The 24,468-nt window shown below is 33.8% G+C and overlaps 1 protein-coding gene across 1 annotated transcript in view; it reads left to right on the top strand.

Annotated features, from left to right (window-relative positions):
• Positions 1-24,468, top strand: part of ATRNL1 (attractin like 1) — an 867,795-nt gene that overhangs the window by 392,052 nt on the left and 451,275 nt on the right. Inside the window, exon 25 of the mRNA XM_028121803.2 lies at positions 7,486-7,547. Coding sequence (XP_027977604.1) covers positions 7,486-7,547 — 62 coding nt within the window. The remainder of the gene's footprint in view (positions 1-7,485; positions 7,548-24,468) is intronic.

Genomic DNA, 24,468 nt, shown 5'->3' with positions numbered 1-24,468 from the left:
TCTGGTAATTCACTTTTAGTCTTTAGGTTTGGTAAATTACATTGATTAATTTTGAATGTTGAACCAGCTTTGCATTTCTGGGATAAAACACAGTTGGTATTGATTTATTTTCCATTTTATATATTGCTGGGTTCAATTTGCTAATATTTATCGAGATTTTATTCTGCTTTTATATTAACAAAAGATATTTGTGCCTAGATATTTTTTTTCTAATAATACCTTTGTCTGGTTTTCTTATCAGGCTAGTGCTGATCTCACAAAATAAGTGTTAATAAAGGTGTTATTTCCTTTTCTGTGTTCTAAAAGAGGATGTGTAGATGTGATACTACTTTTACTTAAATATTTAGAATTCTCCAATGAAGTCATATGCCTGTAGTTGATTATTTTGTTGTTTTGGTTGTGTTGTTTCAAGGTTTTAAATGAGAAATCTAATGTGCTTGATAGTTATTTAGGTTATCTATTTTTTCTTAAGAGAGCTATATTATGTTGTGTATTACAGTGAAGTTTTCCCTTTAATCAAGGATATTGAATTTGTGGGCATTAGTTTATTTGAAAAATTATCTTATTATCCTTTTCATTTCTGTAGGTCTATAGTAATGTCCCGTCTTTCATTCCTGATACTGGTAATTTGTGACTTCTCTTTTTTACTTGATCTGACTAGAGACTTACTAACTTAGTTGATCTTTTGAAAGAATCAGCTTCTAGAAATATATATTTCTAGATATATAAATATATATATTTATCGTATATAATATATAATATTCCTCTATCTGATGAAAGCCATCTTAAAAACATATGCAAATATCAATATGAAATCATGGTTAGCTTAATATAGATACAAATGATTATATGCATAGAAATATTTATAGATATGTGTTTATGCACAGGTTAGTAAACAGATATATATTTCCTTCTTCTGTAAGCCCAGAAGGCCTAGAAACTATGACAACATAGTATCAACAAGCAAACCTACTGCCTAGGTTTTGGTTTCTAATACCATTCTCTAGTAAAGAGACTACTTGGAGGAAATGGTTGATTCAAGGACTAGGGTAGCAAATTCCCAAACTGATCCTAGAGTATTTTATAGTGCCAGAAAGTAAGGAAGTGTTAAAACGAAAAACAAAACACAATTATGGGAATATTTCAAGAGGACACAAGAACCAAATGAAAGAACTCCCAATGGCTACACCTGGAACAATTTCAGCAACAAAGTAAGGTAATATTGCATCATTCTGCAAAGTATAAAATAGGTATACATGATACAATACTGATATAAATAAATGATTAAATAAATAAATGGACAAATTTCACATGTTTCCAAGTAGTTTATGTAGATAACATGTGCCAAAGAAGATAGCCTATAATTTCCCACCTCTTAAATGTGTATGAGAAGAGCTTCCAAAGAATACAATATGGAAAAGTAGTAAAAAGAGTAATTTTACAGAGGGAAGACAAAACCTTGACAAACATTGTTTCAGCCAGGTCAGCAAGGTTAACATCAACAGAAATAAGTCACACTGATAGTCTATACCTTTGGTATGAAGTGATAAAAATTGCACTTAATCTCTGTGGTCTTCCTTTCAAAACCCCATAACTTCAGCCTAATCATAAGAAAAACACTTTATAAATGCTGCTTGATATGCATTCTACCAAATACCTTATTATTACTCCTCAAAACTGTGAAAATAATATAAAACAAAGAAAGTTTGAGAAATTGTCATAGCCAAGAGGACCTACAGAGACATAATAGCTAAATGTTATTTGGTATCCTGGATGGAATCCTGGAATATAAAAAGGACATCTGAATACATTATGAACTTTGGTTAATAATGATGTATCTGTATTGGTCAGTAGAGTGTAGAATTGTGAAAAAGGGAATTACAGAAACATTTTTCAGTTTTAAAAAGAACATTTTGGGGACTCCTGGGTGGCTCAGTCGGTTAAGCGTCTGCCTTCGGCTTAAGTCATGATCCCAGGGTCCTGGGATTGAGTCCCACATCGGGCTCCCTGCTCGGCGGGAAGCCTGCTTCTCCCTCTGCCTGCCACTCCGCCTGCTTGTGCTTGTTCTCTCTCTCTCTCTCTGACAAATAAATAAAAAAATCTTAAGGAAAAAAAAAGAACATTTTTGTCAGCTAGGTGAGCAATGACCAGAGGTTTCTGAGATGAAGACAGGGAAACCAGTTAAGTTTTTGCATTAAACCAGGAGGAAAGTTAAGCAATTATTTGCTCTAAGAAGAATTAAACCCATTAAATTTTTAAAACAATATTCAAGAATTTATAATCAGAAATTTGTGAAATGTTTATGCAGAATTGGCTGGTATATTCATTCCACATGTTTTTTATCCAGACATAGGTTTTATTCTTTCAAAAATCATTCATTTTCCATTTAGCTCTATATTTTAAAATATTTATTTATCAGGAATGATACATGTTACTACATTATTAAGCATCATGTTAATTATCTATAGGAAGTTCATGCTATCTGAAACAGATTATCATGGTTGATTTTATCCAATAATAACTAACTTAAGCCCCAGTTTGCTTTTATTTATTTAAAAAATTGGATAAGTAAATCCCCAAGATCTTGAATTGCTTGCCTGAAACATTGCTTGTCTTTGACATATCAATAACTGGCCAACTTCCATTATCTAAGTATGCTTTTATGTCATCATTTTGAAAGACTATGATCTAAACAGTGGTTTGAAGAACTTCTCCTTTACTTTCAGTTTGTTAGATGAACTTGATAATTTCAGCACATCCCTTTATATTTTCATTTTGTTTATCTCATATTACATCAGAGTTTATTTATGGCAGGTTGACATTTTGCACAAACACACCAATTTGTCCTTCAAATTAACATTTTTTTCTCTCTTACAAATTCTGACATTTTGTGGTAAATATCAAGCTATTAATCTACTTCCCTATCCCAAAGCGTTTACTGCAGCTTTCTTCATCAAATCATAAACTCAAAATGTTGATCATTTGATTATTAATTATTAACAAACAATATAGAATATCTTAAATTCAGGTTTTAGATTTTAGACATGTTTTCAATATGCATTCGTATGTAAGATCAAATGGTTAAAATATATTATCATCATCACTGTTGCCATGGTTTCAGCTAACTTAATCTTTTAGCATGTCACTTAATTGTTTGAAGGCTTTTTAAAAACAGGCAGGAAATTAGGATATTATGAAATTTTACCATTTTACCATAATTGGCCTCTTGATTTTGATTAATTTTCTTTGAATAATTACTGGATAACTTGAATAACATTATTATAGAAAAGGGAATTTCAGTGGTGCATTTATGCTGGCTAAAGTTTAAAACTAACTTTAAATGCACTTTGAGTAAACTTCTCATATTTTTCATGGGAAAGACAACAGAACCAAAATGGAATATATTGATTATCTGTAAAGGGCCATGTTCTAGCAATGACATCAGCCAATAGAAATCTTTCCAATTAGACCATTATGGATTTTAGGGTTAGAAATGTTCTATATCCTCAGGAGATATACTCTCAGGGACACTACAAAGTTATGGTGTTGTTATTGTTATTGATTTGACTCACTGTTTTCTACATAAAATTGGCTAAATGATCATTTTTTTAAAGCAGTCTCATTTGTTTTTTCATTGGCTTAAAAAATAATATTTCAGGTAATGCCACCTATTTTAGATGAGAAGATTGCAGCCGATGCAATTTATCTACTGAAAGAAATTTCTAGAAGCCAATAAGGTTAAAAAGTTCATTGTTGAAATTAGGAAGCTGAGGTAAAAATACATATTAATAATCATTTCTGATATCCTGACTTCAAAATATTGTAGCTAAAATTGTAAATGGTAGATCTTACAAAATTTTTCTTTGACTAAAAATAAACAAAAACATTTTTTATACAAGGAACACATTTTCTATAACTTCTGAACTCCATAATAAATATAAATTTTATAAGGAAAAATAATATATTATGATCTGTAATTAGCAGATAATTATGGTCTATATGATTACTGATTTATGAAAGAAACTCAAATAAATAAAAAATTTAAAAATGTTTTTCAGAATAACATCTATACCTCCTTACTCTCATGGCTCTTAAGGATATATAAAGTCCTAAGAATACTCTCATGCTAAATTTTACTATTCACTATATTCATTTATTCAGCAAACTTTTATTAAATGCTTACTATATACCAAATGCTGTTCTAGGTATTGGAACAGTGCTATGAACAATTTGAACAAAGCTACTGTTCTCATGGAGCTTACATTTTAGTGGACAAAGACATTTGAACTAATGATCAACCAATAAAATAAGGTAGTTTCAGATTGAAGTATAAAAGAAATAGGTTCACATAAGAGTATAGAATAAGGGAGACAGCACCTTACTTTAGAGAGTGTTTTAGAGAAGTGTGTAATTTGAGGTGAGATCTGGATAAGAAGGAGTCAGCCAGCCATGTGAAGACCAATGCTCAACATCACTTAAAATGGTTCTCCCTCTGTGTATTCTTATTTCTTTCCCTGTGAGCTTTCCAGTTTCATTGGTAAGGGCCTGGAGCTGCTGGATTCTATTCTAAATAGAGAAAAACTGAGGACAGCCAGATACATTAACCCTAATGCTATGTTTCATATTTTTCTGCTACCCCTACCTTTCCTCCTGTCTCTTCTCAGCACTTCTGCATACTTTTAGACACCAAGGAGTGATTTCTTGTCTTACATATGTTAATATAGAAAATATAATACTTTTTAAAATTATAGTTGACACAATGTTACCAAAAAATAGGATAATGTGTTTTTCCCCATTAGCAATTACGAAGTTCTAACACACTATATAATTTATTATGACTTTTTGTCTGCCATCACCACCACCATTAGGAATTTTGATGTTACTTTTCCCTAATACATTTAAGAACTTGATACGGTATTCAAAAGGTAGTAGATAAGAAGTGAAATATTTGATGGATGAATAAGTTGGCACTTTATATAAGGGAATTTGCTTGAATTAGTGTCTCCTGGGCCTTGTTTACCAATGATACTGAATTATCCTTGGATCTGCCTTCCATTTCTAGAATCAGTCCAATCTGATTATTAAGCCTGTGGCTGAGAATGAACTGTCTGACATAGTGTTTTCCAGGGCTGTCTCCTGTGGACTTCTTCCAGATGACTCTCCACTCAGATGGATAAACATTTTGAAAGATTTTCACAACACTTTGTAGTGCTGACTTTCCTTTTGAACAGACAAAATGGAATGCTTTTCAACTTGAGGCTCAAGCATCCAGATGATATGCTGAGTACGGAGATTGCTTATGCCAAGTCTGCATTTAATCTTGAGCACACTTATACTAAAGGATAGTTAGTTACTTTAGGGCATTACTTGCCTCTATTTTTAAGGCAGTTTGTATTTCAGATATAGTTTCTGACAGAGACCTCCCCCATCAATTTTTATCCCATCATTATGCTCCTCATTGTGAAAGGTAGTAGAGTATTCTCTGTAACAAAATTTGGTCAAGGTCTGCAAACAGTACTTCAGGTTCAAGCATTACATTGCAACTTAATTTGTAAAGAACTGCAGCTATCATTGTGACAAATTAGAAAATGTGTTAATTTAGAAAGTCTAGGTGTCTCATCACCCCATGGTAGTGGACTCCTAGAGTATCCTCTACATACAAGCTACAGTCAAAATATCATTCATATCTCTAATGAAAACTTTCTTTTTTTTCTTTTATAGTAATAGGTATAGTTAGATAATATTCTTGAAGTTTTAAAATGTTTTAATGCTTTAGTTCATGGTTATAACTTGCAGACCTTTCTTTTAACTACTACTTTATTTATTCAGATATTCTTTGGGAAAAAGTAGAAAATTGTAGATATTTTCATGTGTCAATGTTTTGCTTACTTGTCTCAAAACATGATTTTTGTTCCAAGGTACTTACTTATATGGACCCAGAATGGGCAAGATATGTTTCTAACATACTCTCATGGATAGTCACTTGGGGAGAAAATTCATTTGTGTTTTTTCCATTTAAAAAGATATTTTTCCTTAAATCTTTTAAGACATTTTCACCTATAACCAATCTCCTACAGCAATTATCTTTCCTCAGTCTCTGTATAAGTGCTTTGTAATTCTTCAAATGCTTAGAAGCTTTTTGGAAATTAATGTCACTATATTTAAGCTATCATGTATATGCCAAAAATTTAACCATCTTCTCACCTGACTATAATTCTTCATTTTATGGAAGAAATACTGATATTTCTTATCTAGAATGTCATTTAAATTCCTTAGTATTATTTCTTCACACTGAGAGCTGGGATTATTGTAAGGCTCATCTCTTTTGTTTTCCTTTACTCATGGATTTTATCTTCCTCTACATTTTGTCCAGTGTCTAAATTTTTTTTTGTCATATACTTTGTATAGTTTTCTAGCTGTTTAAGGGAGGAGATGTCTCTCATCCCTGTCAGTCTATGTGTACTGGAATTGGAAATTCAATTCCATGTTTTTGGATCATTTTTATAAAAGGTTATTAAAGGAAAAAGATTTCAATACCTTAATGGTTTAACTTCAGCTGTCTGGGAAAATTCACTTATGTTGACCATCTCCTCTATACATGATGTAAAAGTATAATAATATTCATTATATTATACTTATTATATGCCAAGTATTATGGCAGGAATTTTTATTAATTCAATTGATCTTTCCTCTAGCATTATGAAGTGTAGGTACTTTTATTATTACTTTTCACATATGGGACAACTGAGACACAGATAAGTTAAATAGTTTTCCCAAATATTTACACCTATTAAATGAAAAGGTGATTTCAAAATCAGAAATTCTCTATTCAGCTACTACATTATTGACTAATTTACTACATAGCACTTCCTGAAGAACTGTGTTACAGTATAATCTCTATGTTAGCAGAAATGTAGAACAACTTTAGCTTATTGGCTAGTTTCATCTCTCAAAATTCATTTCTTATTAACATGAAATTTGAGATGACTTACTTTTTGAGTAGAGTATAACAAAAAAAATTGTATGCATGCATGCAGCTTCTTTCGACAAAAATATATGGAAAAAACAAATCCTCTGTTTAATAGAGTAGAATTTTTTTTTTGGCTAACAACCAATTATTAGTTGTATTAATAGAAAATGTGATCATTATTAAATGAAGAAACTCATTTACATGTTTTAGTTAGGCATATTTAATATCATAGGATTGTACATGAAACTTCACATACGTTCTTGAAGTAATTTTGTAATAGTCTTTTAAAACCATTTAATGTAATAGCCTATATAAAAGTCATCATTGTTGGTTGTTGACTTTATTGGGTATTCTAGAGGATGTTTTGATTTCAGCACATATTGTTTATAATATAGTGATCCAAATCTTTTGATGATATAAAAATATTGTATTTACAAATGCCGTGAAACATCACCACAAATATTGGAAAAGAACATATATTAAGTTTCAAACTTTCCTTTATTTTGATTTTTCAGATTGCATTCTCACAACACAATACAATCATGGATCTTGTGCAGTTTTTTGTCACCTTCTTCAGGTAATTTGCTTTTACTGACTTTGAATTTATTAAATCTATATTCTGGTAATGTTCTATCAACCTGTTAGGTAATTTATCAGATCTCTAATCTTAAAATATCAATGGTGTGTCTTGAATAGTTTTATATGCTTAAATATATACCACAGAGCAGAGGAAACATACTTGAAATGTACTTGTCAAGATTATTTTGCCATTGTACTATTTAATTGCTAATGGAGTCAGTGGAAAGAAGATGATAACTTTGTGTTCCTGTTACATGAGTAATTAAGGCCTGCTTTAGTTAATGAAATTAGCAGTATATTCACTATATTGATTAGGTATATCTCCTAGAGTTGAGTCAGTTCAATTATTTGTTAGGAAATTATCACATTTAGCACAATGTACTAAAAATCTGTAGGGAATGTATTTATTGTCCTCAGTGAGCTTCTAATCTGGAAATACTAAATATGACTTTGAATAGAACATCATTCCCTAGAACATTAGTTATCTGAGGTATTAACAGTAAGTTAATAAAAAAGTTTCCATAATTAAACAACTTAGGAAAATAGGGCTCTTTTAGTTTGCTTATAACTGATTATTACTTCTACTACTGATGTTACGGGAAGGTTTTTTTTTTTTCCCTTAGAGTTTTAAAGTGCTAATTTGTGATTTATCTTTCTAAAAGAGAGGGTAGAGTTTGTAACATTTCTCAAAACATGAAAACTCTTTTCAGGGAACATCTATTATTATTTCCATGGGATGTAAATAAAGAAACACTGGATTGGGAGAAGAAGTGAGTCAGTGATAGGATATCTGCGTTATGGCACTTAGATCATCTGGGTAGGAAGGGATGTTATTTTTGTTAATACGATTATTGTATGTACAGGTTGTCCTGGTCCACTGGGTGCCTTCATGCAAATTAGACAAATGTGTGTCCTCCTTTTGGCAGCTATAGCCCCATATCATGGCACACAGCTTTACAGTATGAATTTTGACCTCCACTCACCAAGTTGGCTGAGTTACTTTATACTAAGTGAAGAAACCTGCATAGCCCAGTCCTTGACATAGATGATATGCCAAGCACTTTCTTAAATGCCAGAGTAACCATTATTGGTTATCTTATCCAGACACCCATACAATACTTGAATTCCTATTACCTTCCCCACAGGGGTCAGCAGACATTTTCTGTAAAGGGCCATATAGGAAATATTTCAGGATTTGTGGGCTATACCGTCTCTGTTGCATGGACACAAACCAGCTGCCATAGCGCTAGAGCAGAAAGAGCCAATAAGGAAACAAATGGGAGTGGCTCTGTTCCAATAAACCTTTATTACAAAAACAGCTGGTGGGCTGAGTCCTGCCTGTGGACATAATTTGCCCAACCCCTCATCTAGCTTATGCCCGAATGCCTTTAATTATGAAATCGCGCCATCTCCTGAGATAGCATTTTCTATCTTCAGATAACTAATTGTTCTTTGTAATTGAGATGAAATCTGTCTCCGCATAACACCACGTCTCATTCATCCATATGGTCCAACACAGAGCAAGTCTCATCTCTCATCTCTATTTATAGCCCTTCAGTTTTCTAAACTCTTTTTTCCAATTTGCATATTCCCTGTCTTTTTATCCTCTTCTGTTGTTGAAACCTTTGTCATGTTGGTCACTTTGCTCTGAAAACAGTCATGTTTGTCTATGTCCCTTTAAAAGTTGTGATTTCCAGAATTTAATGTACAAACACGTTTATCACTAACATGTGTGCATACTTTAAATTTGTTTCTTAAAAATGAAATGAGGAAACATCTTGAATATATTTAATGTTTTATGACTTTGTATTTCTGAGTATAAAGAGATTTTAGGGTTACTTATTAGGTTCCAGTATGTTTTTGGAATGTATTAGAAGTTACAATTGAACAAGCATTATTAAAGCATCAAAATAAAACTGTTTTTCTTGATGCAGAAGGTGTGGATGGAAATATGCTGAAAAGTTCAACTCTGTATAAAAATTCACAAAGTTGAATATATATGTAAATTATTAAATGTTTAGGGTTTTATTTTAAGCTTTTGAATTTGTATGCATATTAAAGTTCAATAGCTTTTTTTATTAAGTAAAAGAAAGCTAGTGCTAATGTGTACCATGTCTTAGAGATGATCCTATTTATTATGTTGTCATCATGGACAAAGTGAAATAAAATATTCTACCTGTTGTGTGAGATAAAATATATTTGATGTGTTTTTTTGTCATTTAAATTTCTTTCAGTAGTGAAATGTAAATTAGTTTAAAAATTATCTCATTGTTAGAAAAAAACATGGAAAGAATATTTTAAAAGTTTTTTGTTTTTTTTAACAAAGCCACTGCTAAATTTTAAAAGAGAGTTTTAGACAGGTCAGCATTTATGGACATCCTTCAATCAAGCCACTATTACTGCTATTGCTGTTTCTAACTGAGACACTGATGTAGCAGAGGTGAATGTGTCAGCTTTTCAGGTTAGCCATGATTCGATGGAGGCCGATTCACAAACTCTGAAAGTTTTTACCTCTATATTGGGCATAGTTCTGGGGTAAACATGATTGGGCAAGTATAACGGAGATCATTTATAGGCATAGCCTGGCACTGATCTTAGCTTTCTATACTATCATTAAGTAGCTCATAGTTAGTAGGTGAAAATCTCAGTCCTTTCATATATAGAATTAAAGGATTTTGTTGTTGTGAGAGTCTGTAGTATAACATAGTAAATGATTAGAAAATTGGAAGGGAATTATTTTAAAAATAAATGTTTTTGTCTGGTATGTAAAACGGAAAAGTAAGTCTGTGTGAATCTTAAAAGTTAAGCCTGGTAAATTAAATGGAGATATAGTAGGGACCACTGCCGTTGCACCTTACAGAATTTAAATGGTGGTACGTATTTTCACTATCCCACTGGGATGACAGTGCTTTTAATTTACCATCTTAACCCGACGGAGGGTAGTTTTAGAGGTTGTCACTTGGTCTTTCCCACTGTGAAAAATCTTACCCCACAGGCCAGGGACACAATGTAGAGGTTACTCTAACCACTTGTACATAAATTCTAATTATATACTTAAGAACTGGGGAAATTATCACTGCTTGGATCTATAGAAACAGTTGGTCCACAGTGAGCCAGAATTTAGCAAAAATTTGTTATATGACTCCTAAAGACACCCCAAATCTAACAAGGGGCCATTATGACATTTTAGTCCTTGAGTATCTGTATCATCTCTCATCCAGTGTCTAATATTAATTGAAATATCTACTTATTCCTCTTGTACTGTATATATAACCATGTATATGCCTGTGTGTGTGTGTGTGTGTGTGTGTGTGTGTATATATATATATATATATATATATATATACCCAAATATACACAAATATGGACAGGGATCATACAAAGGTCCCCTTGAAGATCATTTTACATACTTTTCAAGATGTTTCAAGGGTCCTTTCTTCTGTGGATCCAGCCACCTGTTCAGTCAGTGGGGTTCTGGATCTGTAAATTAGCTCATCTGGGAACTGGACAGAGGGTCATGATTTTTCTATTGGGACAAAAATTCTCAGTTTGTTGTTTCCATATTCTTACTTAAAATAAAACTAAATGTTAAATAGCACCATTGTTGGCTGTCCACCTATTTGACGCCTGAGGATGCTGTGCATTATTAATCATCTCCACAGCTCTTTGTGGGCAAATACCCTTGTCAGTTCCAACAATCTTATTGATCATTATGGTAATTGTGGGCCCTGCATTTTGTCAGTTAAGCCCTTACACCTGGCATCTTTTACTTAGGGGTCTCTTACTTAATGTCTTCCCCTATAACTGCCTCTCCTCTTGTCAGCTCTGGTCTGCAGAAGAATGCCACCACTGAACCTTTTAGTGAAGCTGATGCCCCTCTCATCAGCATACTCCTTCTCTAGTGGCCTTGGTGAATGATGTGTCCCATGGGACATAATCTACTGGTAGTTCTTTTGGCCTTACAAAGTATATCCATTCTAGCACATTCCCTCTGTTGGCTTCTTTATTCCTTTTCCTTCCATCTGCTTGGGCAACTCAGGCATTTCCGTTACATTTTCAATTGGCCGTTGCTTTTTCCAGGCTTTTATAAATCACTTCAGCAGCAAGTTTTCCCCATCCCATCCTCAGGAGTCCTCAGTAGGGTATTATCTCTCCTGTGGTCCTGGGAATATGCACCAAAATTCATGAATTCTTGCTTATTCATTCTTACCTGCCATCCTTTTTGATCAAACACCACCAAAATCCAATTCCTGTCATACTCCCCTGGTTCCTGCCAGTACATTCTAGCTTATTCTTACAGCTCTTTCAAGTATATAATATCTTCCCTTTCTTATTAGGCCAAGATTGTGCTGTCATTAAACCCTAGTTATGGGGTGGCTGGGTGGCTCAGTTGGTTAAGCATCCAACTTGATTTCCGCTCAGCTCATGATCTTCGGGCTGTGAGATCGGGCCCCACTTGGCTCGCTGTGCTCAGCATGGAGTCTGCTTGTCCCTCTCCCTCCACTCCTCCCCCTACTCATGCACGTTCTCTGTCTCTCTCTGTCAAATAAATAAATACATAAAATATTAAAAAAGATTCAGGCTCTTTCACTGAACCTGAGATTTCAGTGCACTCCTCAAGCCAAATCACTCATCAGAGGAGTTCTGCATCTCCCCAGATCAGGCCTACTTTGCCATCCCTGCCATGCTCAGCCGTTGACTAGAAACAACCCTTGGGAAGTGTGGCATTCACATGAACACAGCGATGGATTTCAGAGTGCAGTAGTTGGTGCCCTTGATTAATTGTGCTCTCTATAGTCAGTGATCAGTGAGGCAAATTTTAATGGTTGGCATAATAGATTTGTCTCTTGCTTGAAGTTTTGGTAGAACTGCCCTGTAAAACCACATGAGGGCAACCCTCTCAGGTTCCCTTCCTCCTTGGGAGCTTTGTACTACCACTTAGCTATCCCTCAATAAACCTTGCTCTGCTGTGCATCAAAAATAAATAAATAAATAAATAAATAAATAAATAAATAAATAAGTAAATAAAACCATATGAATTTGGTAAGGCTTTTAAATTTGTTTTTGCATGATTTGATTTTTTTGTGGGTAGATTTTCCAGTTTTTCATGAAATTTCATTAATATTTACATCTCAGATTTTCTATTTTTTTCTTGACATAGGTGACAGTTTTCTTTAGGAAATTGTCCATCTTATTTTTAAAATTTATTGCCATATATTTTCCAATATTAATATTCTAGAATTTTCTCTTATATTAAAATTATGTCTCCTTTTTCATCATGAATTTTGCCTCTTTTCCTATTTCATTTTTTTTCTTGATAAGCTACGTAAGAGCTTTGACAGTATTGGGAGTCCTTTTAAAAACCAGGTTTCATTGTTTTATTGTTTTCTAATTCATTATTTGCGGCTTTTACTTTACTTTTTTGATTTGTTCTATTTTCCAAATTTTTGATTTAAAAATGTAATCAGGCTTATTAATTTCTAGTTATATGGCTCTAATATATGCATTTAGGGCTACCATTTTTTAAAAAAATTCTTCTTCAGCTGAATTCCATAGAGTTTAATATATGGCACTTTATCATCCTGGAAGTCAAAATATTTTCTATTCCTTTTATGATTTCCACATGAATTATTTAGGAGTCTATTTTTGAATTTCTAAATGTGTAGGATTTCTTCAATGTGTCTTTTTTATTGGCTTTTTTAGTCAGTAAAAGATCTTTATGATACTTTGGTATTGAATTTTTTTCTGTTGTCAAATATATGATCAACATATAAATGTTCCACCTACTTGATAAGAATAGTTTCTTAGATCATTGGATTCAGGATTTTATAGATGGCCCGTTAGATAAAACCTGTTAGTTTTTTTTGTATGTTCTTCTTCAGTGTTCATATTCCATCTACATATTATTGAGTGAGACTTATTACCATGTCACTCTGTTACTTATGCATTTGTCAACTTTGTCTTTATATTTTTTCATTTAATATTATATGGCTTTAGGTGCAAATAAGTTAGAATTATTAAATTTTTCTTATGAATTACTGTTTTTCCTTCAACTTTTTTATTATGATAAAATACATAAAACTTGCCATCTTAACCATTTTTAAGTGAACAGTTCAGTGATATTAAGTACATTTGTATTATTATATAACCATCACCACTATCCATCTCCAGAACTTTTTATCTTGCAAAACTGAAACTCTGTGCCATTAAATAATAATATCCCATCTCCTTTCCCTCAACCCTTGACAATTACCATTTAGCCTTCTGTCTCTGTAATTTTGAGTACTCTAGTATGTTATATAAATGGTGTCATATAGTATTTTTCCTTTTGTGACTGGCTTATTTCTCTTAGCATAATGTTCTCAAGATTGTAACATATATTGTAACATATATCAGAATTTCCCTCCTTTCCAAAGCTGAATAATATTCCATTGTATGTAAATACCACATTTTCTTTATCCATTTATCTGTTGATGGACACTTGAGTTATTTCTATTTATTTATTTATTTATTTATTTTGATGTAGTGTCCCATTATTCATTGTTTGTGCATAACACCCAGTGCTCCATGCAGAACGTGCCCTCTTTAATACCCATCACCAGGCTAACCCATCCCCCCACCCCCTCCGAACCCTCAGTTTGTTTCTCAGAGTCCATAGTCTCTCATGGTTCATCTCCTCCTCCAAATGCCCCCCCTTCATTTTTCCCTTCCAACTACCTTCTTCTTTTTTTTTTAACATATAATGTATTATTTGTTTCAGAGGTATAGGTCTGTGATTCAACAGTCTTGCACAATTCACAGCGCTCACCATAGCACATACCCTCCCCAATGTCTATCACCCAGCCACCCCATCGCTCCCATCCCCCACCACTCCAGCAGCCCTCAGTTTGTTTCCTGAGATTAAGAATTCCTCATCTTTTAGCTGTTGTGAATGATGCTGCTATGAACATGAATGTACAAATATGTATTCAAGACTTCACTTTCTTTTCCTTTCTGTGTATACCCAGAAGTGGAATTGCTGGGTATATGGCAATCCTGTTTTTAATTTTTTGAGGAACCTTCATAATATTTTCCACAGCAGTTGTACCATTTTACATTCTTACCAACAGTGCACAGAGGTTCCAGTTTTTCCATATTCTCACCTACACTTTTAATTTTTTTGTTTTTGATACTAGCCATCCTAATGAGTATGAGGTCGTATCTTATGAGTAGGAGGTAGTATCTTATTGTGGTTTTGATTTATTTTTCCCTAATGATTAGTGATGTTTAGCATCTTTTCATGTGCTTATTTGCCAATTGCATATCTTCTTTGTAGACATGTCTATTCAAATCTTTTGCCCAGTTTTGAATCAGGTTCTTTGTTTTTTGTTGTTGAGTGGTAAGAGCTCTTTATATATCCTAGATATTAATCCCTGATAATTAGTCAGATACATGATTTTCAATTATTTTCTCCCACTAAGTATCTTGCTTTCACTCTAATTAATGACAGTATCCTTTGATGAATAGAAGTTTTTAATTTTTATGAAGTCCATTTTGTCTATTTTTTCTGTTGTTGCCTGTGCCTTTGGTGTCATATCCAAGAAATCGTTGCCAAACCAATGTCTTAAAGCTTTTGGCCTATATTTTCTTCTAAGAGTTTTATCATTTTAGCTATTGCGTTTAGGTTGTTGATCCATTTTGAGTTAATTCTAACTTTATTCTTTTGCATTTGGATATCCAGTTTTCCCAGCACCATTTGTTGAAAAGACTGTCCCGTCTTTATTGAATGGTCTTGGCACCCTTGTCACAAGTCATTTGACTTAATATGTGAAGGTTTATTTCTGGGCCTTTTATTCTATTCCATTGGTTCTATATGTCTATCTTTATGCCAGTACCACACTGTTTTAACTATTATAGCTTTATAGTAAGTTTTGAAATCAGGAAGTATGAGTCCTCCAACTTTGTCCTTTTTCAAGATTTTATTTTATTTTATTTTATTATTTTATTTTATTTTATTTTATTTTATTTATTTGCTATTTAGGGTCCTTGAGGTTCCATATGAATTTTAGGATGATTTTTCTATTTCTTAAAAAAAACCCAAAAACCAAAAAAATATTGTTGGGATTTCAATAGGGTTTGTATTGTATGTGTAGATTGCTTTGGATAATGTCAACATTATAATGGTATTAAGTCTTCAAGTCCATGAACATGAGATGTCTTTCTATTATTTGTCTTTAATTTATTTTCAGCAATATTTTGTACTTTCTATTGTACAGGTCTTTCAGCTCCTTGGTTAAGTGAATTCCCAAGTATTTTATCCTTTTTGATGCTATTGTTAATGGAGGTATTTAGTTAATTTCTTTTTAGATTGTTTATTGTTAGTATATAGAAATGCAGCTGGTTTTTGTGTTAACTTTGTATCTTGCTACTTTGCTGAATTCGTTTATTAATTCTAAGTTTTTGTGTGTGTGGAATTTTTAGAGTTTTCTATATATATGTGCATTTCATTTGCAAATGGATATAACTTTACTTCTTTTCCAGTTTGGATGACTTTTATTTCTTTTTCTTGTCAATTGTTCTATCTAGGACTTCTACTACCATGTTGAATAGAAGTGGCAAAAGCAGGCATTTTGTTTCTGATTTTATTTTATTCTTTTAAAGATTTTTTTATTTATTTGAGAGAGAGAGAGAGAGAGAGCGAGAGAGCATGTGTGCGTGCATGCCTGCATGAGTGTGGGGAGGGGCAGAGGGAGAGAATCTCAAGTGGACTCCCCGCTGAGTGGATAGTCTGATGTGTGGCTTGATCTCATTACCCTGAGATCATGACCTGAGCTGAAATCAAGAGTTGGATACTTAACCAACTGAGCCACCCAAAGGCACCCCTCTTGTTTCTGATTTTATTTTATTTATTTATTTTTAAATTTTTATTTATTTTTGAGAAAGAGAGAGTGCATAAGTGGAGGGAGGGGCAGAGGAAGAAGCAGACTCCCCACTGAGCAGGAAGCCCAGTGCATGACTCAATCCTAGGACCGTGGGATCATGACCTGAGCCAAAGGCAGATGCTTAACCAGCTGAGCCACCCAGGCTCCCCTGTTTCTGATTCTAGATGAAAAGCTTTTAGTCTTTCACCATTGAGTATGATGTAGAAGCTGCAGCAAATTATCCAGAAGATCTAGCTAAGATAATTTAACAAAGATGGCTACACTAAACAACAGATTTTCAGTGTAGGTGAAACAACCTTATTTGGATGAAGATGCACTCTAGGACCTCCATAACTGGAAAGGAGAAGTCAATCAGTGCCTGGCTTCAAAGATTAAAAAGAAAGGCTGACTCTCTTGTTAAGGCTAATGCAGCCGGTGACTAAGTTGAAGCCAATGCTTATTTACCATAGGGCTTCCAGTTCTAGGCAACACTGAGAAAACATACATCTCTTTTAATCTCCCACTGATTTCAACTATGAAACTTGGATAAAATGCGTGGGTAGCTATCTGATAAATCTGAAAAGTAAGTATCAGCAGGGAAATCAGGGAAAATCAAAACTCAAAGTGCCACATAACCTTTTGGGAATTTACCATTATTTTCCTCTGGTATCCCCTGATTTGAAACTTAATGCAGGCTGTAACCTGAGAGTGACTATTGAGGTCTAGACAAGAAACATGGAAATATCCCCTAGTTCTGAGTTAAAGCGAGGAAAAGGACAAAAAAAAAAAAAAAAAACGAGGAAAAGGAAACTTTTTTTAAAATTTAATTTAATTAATTGTATTATGTTATGTTAGTCTCCATACATTACATCATTAGTTTTTGATGTAGTGTTCCATGATTCATTGTTTGCATATAACAACCCAGTGCTCCATGCAATACATACCCTCCTTAATACCCATCACCAGGCTAACCCATCTCCTCACACCCCTCCCCTCTAAAACCCTCAGTTTGTTTCTGTGAGTCCATAGTCTCTCACGGTTCATCTCCCCCTTCAATTTCCCCCCCTTCATTTTTCCCTTTCTTCTCCTAATGTCCCCCATGCTATTCCTTATGTACCACAAATAAGTGAAACTATATGATAATTGACTTTCTTTGCTTGACTTATTTCACTTAGCATAATCTCCTCTAGTCCCACCCATGTTGATGTAAAAGTTGGGTATTCATCCTTTCTGATGGCTAATATTTCGTTGTATATATGGACCACATCTTCTTTATCCATTCATCTGTTGAAGGGCATCTCGGCTCTTTCCACAGTTTGGCTGTTGTGGACAATGCTGCTATGAACATTGGGGTGTATATGGCCCTTTGGGAAAGGAAACTCTTAAAGCTGAGAGCAAGCAGTAGAGAGCCTCCCCATTTTTTCTCTCTTTCCCTAATTCACTCAGCGCCCAATCCTCAAGCAGTCCTGCAGTGGTAACATGGCTGGAATGAGAAGTTGCAAGAGCCAAATCTCCAAGGGAGGAGAATCTTCCTTTACATATAGTGGAGCAGTGGTTACAAGAGGGCCAAGACAAACACCATTGCTTTTTCCTTTTCTCTGTCCTCCCAGCACAGAGCATGGCACAATCATGGAAGTGGGCAGTTTCTGGGCAGAGGTTGAAAAGTGGAGCCCAGGGAACCAGAAAGGATCTGGGAAATAACAGAGAGAAAAAGTCATCCCATAAAGTTGTCTGTGAACTTCTGGGATCACTCTTGAGCTGCACAAGGGGGGATCTGATCCTAATTAGCATATCAAAGAATCTGAGATGTGAGCTAATGATTAGAACTCTGCCCAGACCCCAGCCTGAACCTGAAGGTCAACACTCAAATAGTACTGAAAAAGTTTTGGGTGAATTGTAACCACAGCCTACAGACAGCTAAAACAAAATTTTGGTATAGGGAGGATCAGCATTCTCTATAGAATATAAACAAGACCATGGTCCCTCAGGAGAGTTGATGTAGCAGGAGAGAATTCTGGAGTAAAGGGAGCAGTAGAGAGGGCTGGGATGGAAGTGGGCCATTCTTAAGTTTTGTTGGCAAAGTCCACGACTGTCAATGTTTATCGCTTTATGAAAAAAACTTCATAAAGTTTTGGTGCTGTATCTCTTGACCATGCACATGGGAGAAAAATAACATTTGACTCCTAACTCATGCTGAACATAAAAATAAATTCCAGGAGGAAAGGAAAGACAAGGAAATATCTAGAAGATGATATAGGAATTCTTCTTCATAGCTTTAGAATAGGGAAAATTATACACAAAGCACTACAATAAAATTAAACTACAGTAAACTAAAAATTTTTGTCAGAAGATATTCTTAGTATTATAAAAAGTCAGGGTACACAGTGGTATAAAATATTTATAACCTGCATAAAGGACAAAGATCTTACATTCACAATTCATATAAATCAGTGAAAACGTCTGAAACTGTAACCCTTCCCTGCAAAAATAGTGAGAGACTTGGAAAGGCACATCACAAAAAAGGAGATCTAAGTGACTAACAAAACATAAAAATGTGCTCAATTTAATTTTTATCAGGGAATGCAAATTAAAACCCACAATATAATACAACTTACCATATATCCATCATAGTGGCTAAAAATTAAAAAAAACAACAAATGTTGGAGAGGATGTGGATCTCTCAAAACTTTTGATAGTCTAGAAACTGGAGCAACAAGTTTGAAAACACTTTGACATTATATTCTAAAGTTGAATTGACACATATTCTGTGATCCAACAATTCCATTCCACCAAAAGCCATGTAAAAATAGAGCAGCATGTTTTATGTAGCAAAAGCCTTAGAATATCCCAAATACTCAAAAATAATGGAATAGAGAATATAGCCATATAATGGAATAATATGGGGTAATGAAAAAGAACAAATGAATCCTACAAGAACAATATAGAAGTCACTCACAAACATAGTGTTGGCCAAAAGAAGCCAGAAACAAGGCAGTTTTTATTGCATTCTAAGTTGGCAATTTATTTTGTTAATATTTAGTTGGTAAGAAAGACATCCCTAAGTGTTGGGAAGGTATTTTTTAAAACCCTTGAAAGATAGGAAAACAATGGATCGTGGATCACCACATCAAAAACTAATGATGTATTGTATGGTGACTAACATAACATAATAAAATTTAAGAGTTCAAAAAAAAAAAGATATTTTCTTGGATAGCAATTATTAGGAGGTAAATTACTTTTTAAAATAATATGTTTCTATATTTCAATATAATTCCCGAGTTTGTAACATTCTTTAGTGAAATAAGATATTAATATGCCCAAACCATCTTCTAAAATATGTATTTAAGACTTGAATTTTATGATCAATTAACCTCAAATTGCTATAAAATATTATCTCTTTTTGCATTTGGCCAACTAGATTACCACCAGAGGATATTTCTTTGTCACTAGAAACCTGCTTTACAATATAACCTTATACCACATTGTGTTACTTTTATTGAATTCTTTTTAATTTTTGCTAAATGAGAATACCTAATGAGTTCCATGGTTTTTCACATTAAGAATCCTTTCCATAATGACCATTTTATGAAGGTTAAAATCAAATTATTGAAATATCTCTCCCTAAGTTCCTACACTTTCCTTTTTTTTATCCCCGTAGCTCATGTACTTGCTTTTTTTTTACGTTTCTTTTCTGTTTTTTTCTATTTCCATTAGGAGGATTTTACTAAAGGGTGTTGAACCTTTCAGATCTTCTGGCATTATTATACAGCAGACTTTATTAAAAAATGAAAGCCCGATTATTCCTGCATGCCCCCCCACCCATATCTGTACCAAGGAGCAATAGGAGTTTTGTATAATATGATATAAAAAAATGAAAGAAAGCAGTGAAACTAGTTTTTCTCTGACAAAAGTGCCACATACTGGATTAAAGGATGCCAGTGCTTGATGTTGCCTATTAAGACCTTTGACTTAAGAAATAAGTTAGGGAAAAGCTTATTAAACAGATAAACCCAGAAATCTTAGTCACTTTATTGAATAACAGTTTCTCACTCGACATCCATTGGGTGTAATTGGAACCAGTGGAAAGACAGGGTGGCGTGCAGGCACTGCTTTCCAGGATTGTCAGTAGGGACTGGGATTTTCTGATAGTCACAGAAGGATTAGTTTTCAGCAATGCTGGGTAAATTTGTCAGGTGTTTTTAGTTTTTTGCTGTTTAATAAAGCAAGTGTTCTTAAACTGGTTTTGTTTTATGTAGACTTCAAAAGAAGAACTGTAACTTTTATTTGCAGTTCGGTTTATTAGAAATCAAAAGCATTTATAAACATTACCTTGATATGAGGATAAAATTGCCAAATAGGGCATCTAATGTCAGAAACAATTAATACATTTTTAAATCAGTTAAAGAACCAGTTCCATTCATTTAACAAAGCTTAACAACACCTACTATATGCCAGGAACTGAGATATATTTTACTGGGTTTTTAATATTTATTGGAGATTATTAAAATTTTATTAGAAGAATATTTAAACTATTTATTGATTTTGCCTATTTGTTTACATCATCATGGTTTCTCTTTACTTTTACTGATAACCTAATATGAATTAACATAGAGAGCATTTGCTGCAAACCCCTAAAGTATATATCTCCTCTTCACAAGAAGGTGAAATTATAAACAAAATTTTATACTGGCATTCTGCACCATTATAAAGATGACACTTTTTACTCGAGTCATGAAATTTAGATCACAAAGAATTTAGATTCCTCATGGAGAAATTAAACCAGTCTTCACCATCTTGAACTGAATCACTATCACATAACTATTTGGGGGGATATACTGTGAATTACAGATTATTAAATAAAAATGCATTTTGGTGCTTAAGCTGTATTTAATTATTAAATGTAAATGAATTGATGTGTGTAGTATCGTCTATTTTTGCACGTATTCTGAAAGAAACAGTTGGTAAGATTTGTTGTTGGATTCAGTACAGGGATTTTAAAGTTGAATGTGTTTTTACATTTTACCTGAAAAGTAATGGTAAATCAAAGAAGTTAGGAGAAAGGGAGGACTTGCAGTTTAAGACTTTTGTCACTTAAGTGACTTACTGAAATTCTCCATGACTCGGCTCTCTTATCTTTTAAATAAGTACATAACAGTATACATGGTAAATCATGTGTGATTGTGGTAATTAAATAATGTGGGTAAAACACATAACATAGTGCTTGGTACATATTACTGGATGGATGTTAGATTTTTTTAATCATTATGAATGTTTTTCATGAGTTCTGATTGGGCACAGTAGATTGGAGGTGATGTATCTTTTATGTTAAAATACTTAAGTATATTGATAGGACTGAAATTCAGATAAATGGATCCTTGGTCTTTATCTGAAGTGTTTTTGTTCTTTGTTTTTTTTTTTTTTTTTTAGTGTTCCATGATTTATTGTTTGCGTATAACACCCAGTGCTCCATGCAGAACGTGCCCTCTTTACCCATCACGAGGCTAACCCATCCTCCCACCCCCCTCCCCTCTAGAACCTCAGTTTGTTTTTCAGAGTCCATTGTCTCTCATGGTTCGTCTCCCCCTCCGATTTCCCCCCCTTCATTCTTCCCCTCCTGCTATCTTCTTCTTCTTTTTTTTAAAACATATATTGTATTAATTCCTAGTACCATATTTTAACAGTTAAAATTTTAATCTGGACTATAACAAGGGAAGTGTACACAAATGATAATGATTAAGACTGGAGCAGGGTTTCAAGCCATGATTGGCATATTGAGCTGGGAAAATCTTTGTTACTGGCAGGTGGCTGGGCTTCTGTATTGAAAGGTATTTACCAGTATTCCACTAGATGTCCACCAAATGGTGAAAACAGACTACCGAATATTTTGGAGCACAAAACTCTCCTGATTGAGAACCAGTGAACTAGGGGGAAACATGTAGGCTTTTTAAAATATATAAAAAGCTTTAGCATATAGAAGAGGAATTGACTGATTCAGTGTAAACCAGAAGACAGAAGGAAGCATTGATTGATAAATTTAGAAAGAGCTTAATAGAAAAACATTGTTATAGATTGAGTTAGCTAAAAATAGAATGTAGAATGCAGTGACTATTGAGTCAGCATCTTCTCAGCTTAGATGAGTGATTAGAGGCAGGATCACAGAGTTGCGCTCGATATTTCTTTCCTGGGAGGGTGTCTGAATTAATCTCTTGGATCACCTTAAATGATAAGATGCTCTCATTTTGGGAGGTATAATGATATAGTTTGGGAAATCATTCCAGTTGAGGTTATAGTTGAGGCCATGAGGATAACTGAGCTCGTTCTCTCTGAGAGCAAGAGAAGGTAACAGCATGGTGTGAACTGGGTTTTAGGGAATGTCCATAATTTAAAAGAGGGAACCTGGAATGCAGCGTACCTCACTGACCCTGTAGTGTGTCAGGAAGGATGAAGGGAAACCAAGAAAGTCAAGGAATTTCTTTGAAAAAAATTAATAAAATTGATAACCCCCTAGCGAGTCTTATCAAAAAGAAAAGAGGAAGTACCCAAATAAATAAAATCACAAATGACAGAGGAGAATTAACAACCAATATCACAGATACAAACAATTATGAGAGAATGTTATGAAAAACTATATGCTAACAAACTGAACAACCTGGAAGAAATGGATTAATTCCTAGAAGCATATAAATTATCAAAACTGAAATAGAAAGAAATAGAAAACTTGAACAGACCAATAACCAGCAAAGAAATTGAATCAGTAATAAAAAATCTTCCAGCAATCAAAAATCCAGGGCCAGATGGCTTCACAGGCAAATTTAACTAGACATTTAAAAAAGAGTTAATACCTAGTCTTCTCAAACTATTCCAAGAAATAGAAAAGGAAAATTTCCAGATTCATTCTATGAGGCCAGCATTACCCTGATACCAAAACCAGACAAAGACACCACAAAAAGAACTATAAGCCAGTAGCTCTGATGAACACGGATGCCAAAATTCTCAATAAAATACTAGCAAACCAAATCCAACAAGTACATTTAAAGATTCATTCGCCATGATCAAGTGGGATTTACTCCTGGGCTGAAGATGTGGTTCAGTATTTGCAAATCAATCAGTTTGATATACCACATTAATAAAAAAGGGTAAGAACCCTATGATCCTTTTTGGGGCGCCTGGGTGGCTCAGTCATTAAGCATCTGCCTTCAGCTCAGGTCATGATCCCGGGGTCCTGGGATTGAGCCCCGTATCAGGCTCCCTGCTCAGTGGGAAGCCTGCTTCTCCCTCTCCCACTCCCTCTGCTTGTGTTCCCTCTCTCGCTGTGTCTCTCTCTGTCAAATAAATAAATAAAATCTTTAAAAAAAAAGAACCCTATGATCCTTTCAATAGATGCAGAAAAAGCATTTGACTAAAAATAGCGTCCATTCATGATAAAAACCCTCAACAAAGTAGGGATAGAGGGAACATACCTCAACATCACAAAGGCTGTATATGAAAAACCCATAGTTAATATCATGCTCAGTGGGGAAAAACTGAGAGCTTTTCCTCCAGTCAAGAACAAAACAAGGATGTTCACTTTCATCATTGTTATTTAATATAGTATTGGAAGTCCTAGCCACAGCAATCAGACAACAAAAAGAAATAAAAAGCATCCAAATCAGCAAGGAAGAAGTCAGACTTCCACTATTTGCAGATGACATGATATTCTATATAGAAAACCCTAAAGATGCCACCAAAAAACTTCTAGAACTGATATTCAATAAAGTTGTAGGAGGCAAAAACAACATACAGAAATCTGTTGCACTTATATACATCAAAATAAAGCACAGAAAGAGAAATCAAGGAATCCAGCTCATTTACAATTGTTCCAAAACTGTAAGATACCTAGGAATAAACCTAACCAAAGAGGTAATAAACCTATACTTTGAAAACTATAAAACATTTATGAAGGAAATTGAAGATGACACAAAAATGGGAAAACATTCCATGCTCATGGATTGAAAGAACAAATATCGTTAAAGTGTCTGT

Source organism: Eumetopias jubatus, unplaced genomic scaffold, assembly GCF_037043125.1.
Source record: "Eumetopias jubatus isolate StellerSeaLion01/CBP00866 unplaced genomic scaffold, mEumJub1_p1.0 scaffold_17, whole genome shotgun sequence".
In the NCBI taxonomy this organism is placed as follows: Eukaryota; Metazoa; Chordata; class Mammalia; order Carnivora; family Otariidae; genus Eumetopias; species Eumetopias jubatus.
The sequence above is the reverse complement of the archived record's forward strand: the minus strand, read 5'-3'. Positions and strand labels throughout refer to the sequence as shown.